Source organism: Neovison vison, chromosome 13 (genome assembly GCF_020171115.1).
Source record: "Neovison vison isolate M4711 chromosome 13, ASM_NN_V1, whole genome shotgun sequence".
Classification (NCBI taxonomy): Eukaryota; Metazoa; Chordata; class Mammalia; order Carnivora; family Mustelidae; genus Neogale; species Neogale vison.
Window position 1 is genome coordinate 79625470 of NC_058103.1, and position 12584 is coordinate 79638053.

The window sequence follows — 12584 nt, forward strand, 5'->3', positions numbered from 1 at the left end:
CATAAGGCTGTCCTCTCACAAGTGACAATGTCCTCAGGCTCTCCTGAGGTATGGAGAGTCTGTGTCTGCTACATTGAATGACCTCAGACTGCCATGTTTTTGAGGTGGGATTTCTTCTTAAAAAAGTTGTTTTTGATGTTTTGCTGCATCATCCCCGCTGACATTTGTTGTTTATTTATTTGCTGCTCATTTAACGTGCTGGAAAACACTGAAAAACAAAGTAATCAGAATTGTGCATGAACGTTCTGTCCGAGAGGCTTGGCTTAGTGCTAGAGGATCTCTGAGGTCTTTTTCAGCTTTAATTTGTTTTTATGGTCCTAGTTCCTGAGAAATGGGCATCACTCATTATGTGTAGATAGTGGGCTTTTATTTAGATACAACTCAGGGCATTTTTAACTTATTACCTAATTGCCAATTCAGCTCTTAGTGGCTGATACATGAATCTTCAGAAATGTGAGGTAACATTTGTGATAGAATTCTAAGATGGTTCCTTCATGGTCACCCTGTGTCAGCTTCTTCCCTTGAGTTTGGGCAAAATCTATGAGTATGACGGGACAGCACTCCAGTGATTAGGTTACCTTGTATGTTTGACAAAGGTGAAGAGACTTTTTTTTTTTTTTAAGGTGAAGGGTTTTGAATATGTAATTATAGTTTTTAATCAACCAGTGTTAATTTAATCAAAAGGGAGACTGACACAAGTGGGTCTGGCTTAATGAGGTGAACCCTTTAAAAAAGGGTCTAGAAGTCTTTTGGGTAAATTGGAAGGGGAGATGAACCATGAGAGACTATGGACTCTGAAAAACAATCTGAGGGATTTGAAGTGGCGGGGGGGTGGGAGGTTGGGGTACCAGGTGGTGGGTATTATAGAGGGCACAGCTTGCATGGAGCACTGGGTGTGGTGAAAAAATAATGAATACTGTTTTTCTGAAAATAAATAAATTGGAAAAAAAAATAAAAAAATAAAAAAGGGTCTAGAAGAAAGAGGTTGTCTCCTCTACCAGCCTTGAAGAAGCTTCCGGCCATGAGTTCCTCAGTTGCAAGGAAATTAATTTAGCCAAAAACCATGTGAATTTGAAAGATATTGAACCTCAGATGAGACCAAAGCCACTGCCAATACGTTGACTGCAGTGTTGGGAAACCCAGAGCAGAGGACTTGGTTAAGCTAGATCTGTACTCTCCACCCACCGGAGCTGTGAGATAATAAGTGGGCATTGTTTTAACCTGATAAATTTGTGATAGTTATTACGGAGGAACAGAAAATTAAGACAGCATCCTAGTTGGATTTTGTGTTTAAAAAGGTAAAAAAGAGCATACTACACTTGCCATGCATGGGTTCATACAAACTTAATTACATTATTGTAATGACCTCATCCTACCATGGATAATATCAACTCTGAGTTCTATGCAGTCCAGGAAATAAAACCCAAGGATTTATGAAGATTATACTTGTCCTCTCCTGAGCTTCAGTAAATAAAATGTGCAGGGTTGTAACTGACTGTTAAGTCCAAGCCAACATTCTCTATCACTGTTTTTATCCAGGAGAGAATCATAAGTTTTTGTTTTTGTTTTTTTTAAATCTCACATTAAAAAAAAAAAAAAAAAAAAAAAAAAAAAGACCTAAACTAAACTAAACTTAGTGGGTAGGAGGTAGAATCAAAAAATTTTTATAGTGATGATTTTGTTGCTTATTTTATAGGTAAGTGCAACAGAATCTAATGATGGCATAATATCTTACATTTTTCTGTGCTTTATAAAACTTTTTAAAGCTTCTTACATATGACCTCATGATATATGTCATTTCAACATGAGTTAGTTAAATACAACCTGGCAGGCAAGTAGTTCAGTTATTTATGGATTTCACTTTTTAAAATTTTGATGCCAGTATAGTTAACATACAATGTTATATTAGTTTTAGATGTACAGGATACTGACTCAATAATTCCATACATTATGGATTTCATTTTAAAATATTATTTTTGAGGGGCACGTGGGTGACTCAGTGGGTTAAACCTGGGCCTTTGGCTCAGGTCATGGTCCTAGGGTCCTGGGATGGAGATCCACACTGGGCTCTCTGCTCAGCGGGGAGCCTGCTTCCTCCCCCCTCTGCCTCTGCCTACTTGTGATCTCTGTCTGTCAAATAAATAAATAAAATCTTCAAAAACTATATTATTTTTGAGTAGTCATTATGACAGATTTAAAATTAGATCTCTCTCTCTCTCTCTCTCTCACACACACACACACACACACACACACACCTGTGCTTCATTCATCTTGTTTTTTTTTAGAGTCAACCCTTACTGGTTATCTGAACATTCTTCCAGAGGAATTCTATGCAGTTACAATTAAATATTCAATAATTATGCATCAATAAATAGTAGCTAATGCTCAATTTAACTGATTTTCTGACAGTAAGGGTATCTGTATTCCTGATTATAATAAATTATCACTTGAATACATCGATAAAATTGAATTGTTAGTCTTTCATTTGAGATTTTTCCATGTTTATTCATACAAGAAAGTTATTTGTCCCTTCCAGTTTTTATGGTGTGTCATCTCTTGGTATTGCGATCATGAGAGTTTCCCAGAATAACTGAAGAAGAGAAAGATTTTTATCTTGCTCCATTCAGCTACAGCTTAAATAGGATTGTAATTATCTTTTCTTTGAAATTTTAAATGGTGTCACCTAGAAAAAAAAAGTCCCTTGGGTGGATACCTTTCTGCAGCTAATTATTTGACAATCCTTACACTTTATTCCAAAGTATTAGATTTTGTCAGGCATTTTTGTCTTCTTGTGTTAATTTTAGTAAAAAATGTAAATTTTGCTGGGAAGTAATATATTTCACTGGAACTAAAAAATTTACCAAGCTAGAGTTTTAAAAAACATTCTTCTTCAAAGTTGTACTAACAGTCTCTAGCCCATTTATAAATTTGGATATATTTTTTATCTTTTATGCTTCGATGATTCTTTTTTTGTTTTAGCTATAATAGCAACAAACAGCACTTGGGTTTATCAGCTGTACTCTTTTTGTCTTTTATGAAAATAATAACAGCTAACACTTAGTTAAGTATTTACCATCAAGTGCTCAGCCATTAATACACATGATCTCATCTCTTTGCAACAACCCTCAAGGGTAGGTTTTTTAAATAATCCTCAAGTTACAAATGAGAAAATGGATTCTTCAGGAGGCTAGGGAGTGGTCCCTGCACTACTAAGTAGGGACACTGAGACGCTCAGTCTCCTCTCTGATTCCAGACCCTGAGTTTTTTATTTTAATTCCCTCCTTTGCTTCCCTAGTTTTTCCTTCATGCTTTCCTACAGTTACTTGGCACAGCTTCTAGCTTCTTGAGTTGAATGTTAACTTCTATTTTTTCTTACTTATGAACGAATCTCTTTATAGGTGCAAATCTACCTTTGCGTCCCGCTTTCTCACCATACATTTTGTTACGTGTAGTTATCAATGTTTTGTGTTAATTATTCTAAAATTGCATTTTTAAATTGAATTTAGAAGAATTTTCCTTTCCCAGTGAGTAAGGTTTTGATGTTGCTGTGTATACATTTGTAAATAATGTTAGCTGGATTGTGATAAAAATATATTAACTATTTCCACATTTGGCATTTACTGAGGTATCTAATATATAATTTGTTTTTATAAACATCCTAAAGATTTCTAAAAGGTAGGGTATTCTCTGTGTATAAGCACTATCATACCTATCAAATTCATTTTTAAATGTAGTTTGAATTCTCTTATCCTTGGTCTGTCAAAAGTTGTGATATAGGTTAGCTGTTTCCCAAGAGCACTGACTTGCTGCAACTTTCCTTGTTTCCAACAATTCTTATATTATTTATGTCAATGTTATGCTATTTGTTTACATAAAGTTCCATTATTATTATAGCTATCTTGTGACTATGTATTTTTTTTTTTTTAGAAACATAAAATGGTACTTTTTCTTTCTAATTCTTTTAGTCTTAAACTTTGAATAATATTGCCAACTCCTAGGTGTCTGGGTGGCTCAGCAGGCTAAGCCTTTGCCTTCAGCTCAGGTCATGATCTCAGGGTGCTGGGATTGAGCCAGCATTGGGCTCTCTGCTTAGCAGGGAGCCTGCTTCCCACCCGCCCCCCGACCCCGCCTGCCTTTCTGACTACTTGTGATCTCTGTCAAATAAATAAATAAAATCTTTAAAAAATATTGCCAACTCTTTTTTTGTTTGAATGTTTCTGCATTTTTGTTTATTCCTTTGTTTTTAGCCTCTTTGCTATATAATTTAGGATACAGTGCTGGCAGATCATGAACAGAGTTTGATTTTATTTTTCATTAAATTTGAGTCTAAATTAAGAAAGATAAACACATTCATGGTTTCTGTTTATTTCTTATGTGCATGATCTTCTATTCTAGTGCATGATCCCATGATATAATTTCTCTTTCCTTGTAGCTTTTTCCCTAATTTTTGTGCTCTTTATGTATTAAAATTTACACATAATGTTTTAAATTCCATTAGAAGACACATTCAAGTTATTTTTTTAATAAAAATAACACTTAGGCTTACAGTTATCCAAAACATTAATGCCAATAACAAAATAGTGTCTATTGGTTTTCCCTTGTGAGAAACTACATTGTTGCTCTCCTGGCGGCAGTGAAGTCCTGTGATGCGGAAAAATGGGGACATCAGCTCTGAGTGGAAACATGAATAGAGGAGTAGGACCCTGAAGTGGAACCAAATTTATTTTTTACTTCTATTTCCCTTTTTTAAAATATGCATAAGAATGGCATATGATTTAAAATTCTATACTTCTATAAGCCTTAAAAAGGTATCTCTATTAATAGAACAAGAATGTCAAGTAATCCAATACCGCGTCATTGTTGAAATAGCAAATGTTTCTCTTCCTCAGTGGGAACTAAAATAATGGTGTGTTTAGGATGGTGTCACAGATGAGAAGAAATCTTATATTTTTTTTTAAAACACTTTTTTTCTGCACGGAAAAGGAAGGCTGAGATCATTGTTTCAACATCAGAAATCCCAAAAGAGGTATGTAAGATTGGCCACGCCTCACTGCAGAGAGGAGGTTGCACCTGGTGACCTGGGCTGCTAGGGTGTGTGGGACAGCGGGGGATTCTGCAAGAGCCCCTGGGCCACCTGCTGGGGTCAGAGCAACGGGCTGACTTCTGGGCTCTAACTGTAACTGATGGGGGTATCATGATCTGTGGGCAGTTGGGACAGAGTAGCACTAAAGTGAGTCACCCCCAAAGAGGAATTTCTCTTCTCCCCTTGTGGAGCCCAGACAGATCTCATCCTTATGTCAGTGTGTCCCTAAATCTCTGCAGAGGAATGCATATCTAGGTGACCCGGGTGGCAATATCCAGACAGCAAGGACCCCAGGGGGCGCAGGGTCTTTTAAACCACGCTGATGACAAGGAGATGTGGTGAGACTTGTGTTGGACACAGGGACCTCTACCGCACCACCCGGTTATTGTGACAATCTTCCTATTTCATCTGCCCCAGAGGCTTGCTTGATAGCAACTCACCGTTGCCAGGTTAGTGACCTGAGAACAGAGCCCAAGGGCCGGGATTGTCCCTCTCTATGAATTTTCTTCTTTGCATTAAGAGTTGTGGACTGAAAGTTGGTTTTTCTCTTTGGCTCAGCCTCTATGGCAAGCACACATCCTTCGTAGCTTTCAAGAGCATTCATGAGACACCCCATGGTACGAGCCACTTCAAGTGCTTGGGGGGACTCTCTGGGTAGTCTTCTCTGGATACTATCTGTATCCCAGCAAAACAGATCCCATTCAGTGCTCTTCTCTGCCCAACCTCCTGTTTCTCATCTCCAGATGCAAACTGTGGAAGGGGGTTGGTGGAAATCTTTCAGGGTCTCCTGGTGATTTTTTTCCTCTGGAGTACTGGTTGCAAGCTGACCTTTGATAGATTCCTTTAATCTGGTCCCAGGTAAACTACAGCTTGACTGTTTTTTAAAAAGTATTATCATACGGACGGCATCCTTCCTTAGTTTCCCACTGTGATGTAGACCTTTCCTACTTTTATGTTTCTTTAGTCATTTCAGGGGGGAGCTGATAGACAACGGAGGAAGTCTTTGCTCTAGCTATGTGTTTTGGGTACTTTTGTTTTTTTTCTTTTGAACAGAAGTCTGGTCATCCTGCATCTTCCTGCATCTTCCAAAGAGAAACACTGTGAACGTTGGTAGTTGACTATTTGGATCTGAGCCTTTGGGGACATGTGGGTGAGAAATATGAATCTGAGGAACACAGCCCATGGTGGCAGTCAAGTCACAGGAATAGCAGAGACTGCCTGGAAAAGGTTCTAAAGTCTTGTAGATCACTGGTCCTTCTCCCAGATTCTAAATTAGCAGGCCTATGGGTCCCAAGAATCTACCATCTATTTTTTTTTTAAGCCTCCAAATAAAGATTTCTAGAATTGGGTATTAAGAGAACTTAAAAGACAATGTTCCCAGGATGGTCCTATTTAGAAAAGAAAGGTTTATGTCTATTACACATAGATATGTGATAAGGATGGAAGCAGAGTCCTCAACTGAACAAACTGATGAATGTTTTGAGAAGTCACTATGAGGAAGAAGCATGATGGAAAACGTAAACAAAGTGAGAGGGCAGAGAAAGTTTGACACCAACACACATCATCACGCAACTTTCTCCATCCTGCCCTGAAAGCTGAGGATAGACGTGGAGATGATGAGTGGTTGGCTTAGTGGAGCTGGGTGAAGCAAGGGAGAAGGGCAGGACACCAAGGGCTATAAGAATCTGCTGGTGTCTGACTACAGCCTCCATCCATTCAGTTTCCTGAGACACTAACCTGTTCCCAATACAGCTACTCTGGGCCTCAAAACTGCCAATTCCTGCTGCCACCCGTCCCTCCTCTCTCGGGCCATGTACCCCTCTTTCACTAACCCAGAATCCAGGGACATCACCTCAGTCACTCTCTTGCCATTAGCCCTCAGGAAATTAAATAATTAGTTTAAGGTCAAACCACTAATAAATGGTGAGATTAAATCTGAACTCAGGCCAGTCCAAGTTTTTTGGTTTTTTGTGTGTGTTTTTGTTTTAGACCACTACTTTATATGACCGCTGTGGCTGGCACAGTGATGTCTCACCAGACACTGTTTAATGAGTGACTGTACCCCAGCAGCGGGGACTGTGATCAGCAGACTGGACTTTCGCTCTCAGGCCCCCCAGGGACGCCTCAGCTGCAGAGAACTGCCTCACTCAAGGGCACGCCCCTTCCTGGGCAGCACATGTCTTAGTGAGGGATCAATGCAGGTATATAGAGGCCTGGCTTTCTCAGCCCAGCTTGGAACGACTCTGAAGGAAATTTCTGTCTCCAGAACTCTCTGTGGGGTTGGCTGAAGCTGTCCTTGGGCCCACATTAGAGCTTACCTTTTCCTTCTCCCTTCCTGCTCCCTGCTCTCTCCTGCTCCCTCCCTTCCTCCCTCCCTTCTTCCACAGGTGTTGATCCCAAAGGTCCTCCCCAGTAAACATGCTCCATGTTAAATACTCTTTCAGAGTCTGTTTCCCAGGGAACCCAGTGTGCAACAGCCTCTCAAGGATACAAGAGGCAGGCTTTCCTATTACAGAAGTTGTATGGCTTCTCACATTTCCCAGAGACCCTCTGAAGTGTTAGTGAGAACTGTCAGGTCCAGATGGAGCTGGATGTTCCTTCCCCTGGGTCACTGTGACCATGTCTAGTGTAGTGTTTGGATTTCAGGCATATAGGGCTCAAGAGAGATGGTTTAAATCTGGGGCTCAGTGACACACATGGCCCCGGACTGGGGAAGTGGCCAGCCTGCTGCTTAAGTTTTACTGTTTCCCCTTTCCTTCCCGGTCATCCTGAGAGGAATGTGGGCTTGGAATTCTGCATCCTGACTGCCAGTTTTAGACAAGCATCAGATGAGGCAACCAACTGAATTTTTAATGTTCACATCTGCTTGCCATTGCACAATGGTCTTAGCAACTTAAAAGTAAAAATGTGACCTGGGCCAAAGCAGACAAATTTCAGGTTCATTGTTTCCTTTTATTTTAACAGAATAAACAGTCAAAACATGTTAAGAAAAAAAAAAAATCAACTCATCCATCATAAAAGAAATTTGTTGGTTTTTCAATGTGATTAGATATTACAGGAATATTAATAAAAATGAAAAAATCAACACTTGTACATTATACACAACACACAATTTTGTAATTTTGTCAGGTTCTCCACTTCACCTTTTAATTATTCCTTACAATCCATACAATCAGTATATAGAGTAACTAAGTATATGATTCAGGATATATTTCTTTATAATGGTTTGAAAGTTGGTGGTGTTTGGTTTTCAATTAGAAATCTACAAAGATCTCATCTGTGCTAACCACTTCATTAGAAACAAATATGCAAAGTCATCCTACGATGGAGATTCCAAAATGTTTAGCAGGCAAAACAAATTTTATATATTAAAAATGGAATCTAGTTCATCTAATTGGAACATCGTCACCTTCTAATCCAGCTGACATACTCTTCAGTCAGCAGCAAATTGAGGCCATAGGTTATCAATGATCGCTCAGATCTCTCTAAGTATATACGCTGTGTTACATTAAATAACCTTATTTAGGTAACTGCTTTAAACATTTTGTAGACTCAAGGACTTCTTAAAGTTTTCAGTTATTGATTTTCAAATCTTCTTTGTAGGTATAAGCCTCTCAGAAGGCCAAGCATAATCGTGGTTCCTGCCCAGCTGGTCTTTGCCTTTGATAACCACCCACGGTTACTGGACTAGCCTGTCAATAAGCATTTAATGAGGACCTGCTGTGGGGCTGAGGCCTCTACAGGGGCCTAGCAGCAAACACCAGATTAGGTTTACCTGGAGAAGTTTACAATGAACAAGCCAGCATGGTTTCCTTAATTTCCTTGTTTATCAACAACCACAACAATAATGATGTTTTTCTAGGGGTGGCATTATCCGAGGCTGATAGAAAAAAAACAGCCCCCAATATCTAATGAAAAAAAAAAAATGCTGACACGGTTTATATGGAATCCTGTGCGATTGTCTCGGGTTTGTATATCCACAGATCAGACTTACAACATAAAGCATGAGAATGCGTTTCTGACTTATTCATACATGAAGTTAAGATGTGTTCAAATCTTTTCATGGATTAAGAGTAAAATGTCAGGACATTTTTGTGGTTTCCTCTAACTAGTAAAACAGGAGGGAGGTTCTTGGTGAGGATTTCCAACCAAGCCATGTACAACCAATCGGATATAGATCCTTTTCTTGCCACTGGCAGGCTCCTGACAGTATAGAAGAAAAATTTTAAAAGTGACAATTACTACAGGCAGTAACATCACTAATCATCTGAGCTATTTAATAACCAGTGACCTGAAACTTCTGTAACCCTCCCCCCCAAACATGAAAGCACTGAAATTATTCTGAATATAGATATCAAACTGATGTATTTCTCGGATAAGACAAATTATCTGTAAACCAGAAAAACAGGCTTAGGCATTGTAGAGCAGCAACAAAACAGAACTATCAATTCTCACTCCTCTTGAAACAAAATTTGATCAACCAGTATCTCTCCCTTTTTTTTTTTTCCTGATGGAAATGATTCTCCCAATAGTTTAAAGCTCTTATATCTGGCAGAAACCTCAGAAAACAGCTAGGTGAAACCTTGTACCCATTTATGGAGACTGTTTGAGGCCTCAGGTGGGTAGTCCCCCAGTGCAGACCTTGAAGACATAGCTCTTCATACACAGGCCTCAGGTCATGAGGTATAAATGTGAAAGAGGGGTTTTTCATGTTCAGCTATCAAACCTTAAGGAAACATTCCTATTTCCAGCAGTACACCTCGAACATTTGTGGGGTGAAGAGCAAGAATATAAAGGGAAGAATCTTCTTCCTTTTTCTCTTACCTTGTCCTCTTTCAACACAGAGAGGAGCCTCCCGCTCTTACTGTGGAATCTACCTCAGGAGGAGGCAGGGAAGGAGCCCGTGAGCCTCAGTAGCGGACGAGAGGCTTGTTGGGCGGGGATTCCAGGGGCGGGTTCCCGGGGCAAGGTCGGAAGGGGGAGCCAAGGTTCTGCGGGCGGGGCCACCCGACAGAAAGTCCAAGGGGCAGGGTCCCAGGGTGGCATTTATTTTCCTTCACTAAAATCCCACATGTTCCATTAAAAAAAAAAAAAAAAGCTTTCCACCTGAATCATCATGACTTTTTAAGTCAATTAACCCATTTACCTAAGATCCCCCTTGGAACATTCTTCAGTGTCTGCCGTGGTACTTACAGGACAATGAGATTAGCGGCTCTCGAGTGCTCCTGTAACAGTTCGTTCAGTCGAACTTGGCGGTAGCTCTGTGGACAACATTCAGATTTTGTTGAGGGCAGTTCTACCCAGAATTACGGAGGAGAATCTATCTCTTTACCCCAAATTATGGAGAAGTAGAAAAACCTCACTTGAAAAAAAATTAGTTATTTCCTTCAGGTTTGGAAACTAAATTTTTTTAAAGAATTTATTTATTTATTTTGACAGAGAGAGACACAGTGAGAGAGGGAACACAAGCAGGGGAAGTGGGGGAGGGAGACGCAGGCTTCCTGCAGAGCAGCAACCCTGATGTGGGGCTGGAGCCCAGAACCCTGAGATCATAACCTGAGCCGAAGGTAGACGCTCAACGGACTGAGCCACCCAGGCCCCCCTGGAAACTCACTTTTTAAAAGCTCATGAGAAATTCTAGAGTTATAAAGAATAAGACCAGGTTGTTGTTGTACTAGAGTGGCTTATTAAATTCTAAGGGGAAAAAAAAAGCGAGCAGAAAACATGGATAATAGTAAAGAGAAGATGAGAATGGTCAAATCTGGATCAGGTTTGAGGGGGAAGAACTAACAATCTTGATACCAGTTTGATATCCTAAAAACATAAATTATATCCTAGTCTACATTGTTTAGGCTCTTTGAATATTTTATCAGCACAGGGGACTGGTTTCAACTAAAAGGCAGCCAAGACTCACTTGGAAAAAATAACAACATTGATGGAGATGGTGAGAATAAGACTTATTACTGTATTTCAATGGTTCAGAAACCAAGGCTTAGATGTATGATTTGCTCAATTACGTGAAAAATCTTTGTTACAAGTGGGCAGTTTATTAAAAAGAGAGAGAGAGAGAGGCAAACCAAAAAGTGACTTCTAACTACAGAAAACAAACTGAGGGTTGCTGGAGGAAGGTGGGCAGGGGATGGGCAAAGTATGTGATAGGCTCTAAGGAGGGCACTTGTTGCCAGGAGCCCTCGGTGTTGTATGGCAGTGATGAATCACTAAATTCTACACCTGAAACTGATATTATACTATATGTAAACTAACTGGAATTTAAATTAAAATGTGAAATTAGGGGCTCCTAGGTGGCTCTGTTGGTTAAGCAACTCCTGATTTCATCTCAGGTCATGATCTCAGGGTCCTGAGATAGAGTCCCACATCTGGCTCTGTGCTGGGCATGCAGCCTGATTAGATTCACTCTCTCCTTCTTTCTCTGCCCCTTTGCCAGCTCTCTCTCTCTCCCTCTCGTAAAAATAAAAAAAAATTAAAGTTAAAATTAAAAAAATCTTCCCAACCCCCATAATAAATAAACAAGCAAGCAAACAAAGAACTGAGAAGTTTATTATGCACAGTTTATAAATCTTAGCTCAGTATTTTCTCCACTAAATTTGAAAGGCTTTAGTATCACTTGTTCTAAATTGTTTCAAGTTCAGTCCCTAATGTAGTTTATTATATCCCTCCTACAACATGTGCCTCATCCAACTTTCATAATCATTGTTCCAATTAAGTATTTTCTCAGATTGCTTTGTTAGTTTTTGTAACCTCATCATGTTAAAATTCTTTGTCACTGTGTTAAATTGTGAGTCAATTACCTTTATCTACTTTGCACACATATTGACTTGACTTGAATTATTTTAGGCCCATGGATCTCTCTCCTGTTCTATAAAATTAAATTTGAAAGGAGACTTCACTATATATCAATAATCTGGTTTTTAAAAACTCTTTTTAAAAAAGAATTGATTTTATATTAAATAAAAGCCATTTTCTAAATCCTCATATGCAGTAATGTGATTGAAAGCACTTGAAAATGCAGAAACCCTAGATCTTGAATAATGAAATTCTATAACAGATGTGTTACTTGTTGATCTTTGAATCAATCACTGTTTTCTTTTTCAGCTAGTTAGACAATAAAGTAAAAATTAAGACAAGTCCTTACCTTTTCCTTGACTGCTTCCAGTTCTGCATCTGTAATTTTCCATGGGCTTTCTCTCTTTAATTTCTCAGCAGTTGTTAAATCTTTGCAGCTTTCATGGAGACGATATGGTTCAATCATCTCTTCAAAGACTTTCCAGCTGAAATTGGAATTATAAAGGAGGGCTCACAGTGGGAAACTAACTCATTATTTCACAGATACTCCAGGTAGGACTGGCTCTGCTGGCTGCAGAATCAGAGATGAATGTCATGGAAATCTTTAAGAATTATCTTTGCAGGGGACTTACTGTGAGTAAAGCCATGGATATAATACAGCCTCCCTACCCAAGGAAAGGTCTTAACATGTTAAAGC

At 39.2% G+C, this 12584-nt stretch overlaps 1 protein-coding gene across 4 annotated transcripts in view; it reads right to left on the reverse strand.

The window, feature by feature from the left end:
- Nucleotides 1-8014: 8014 nt before the first annotated feature.
- The window catches only part of SLC12A1 (solute carrier family 12 member 1), a 90644-nt gene continuing 86074 nt past the window's right edge, over nt 8015-12584 (reverse strand). For all 4 annotated transcript variants that reach the window (XM_044230044.1, XM_044230043.1, XM_044230041.1 and 1 more), the window contains 3 exons: nt 12237-12372; nt 10277-10344; nt 8015-9286 (listed from right to left, as the gene is read on the reverse strand). In XM_044230044.1, coding sequence (XP_044085979.1) covers nt 9151-9286; nt 10277-10344; nt 12237-12372 — 340 coding nt within the window. In that variant the 3' untranslated portion in view covers nt 8015-9150. The remainder of the gene's footprint in view (nt 9287-10276; nt 10345-12236; nt 12373-12584) is intronic.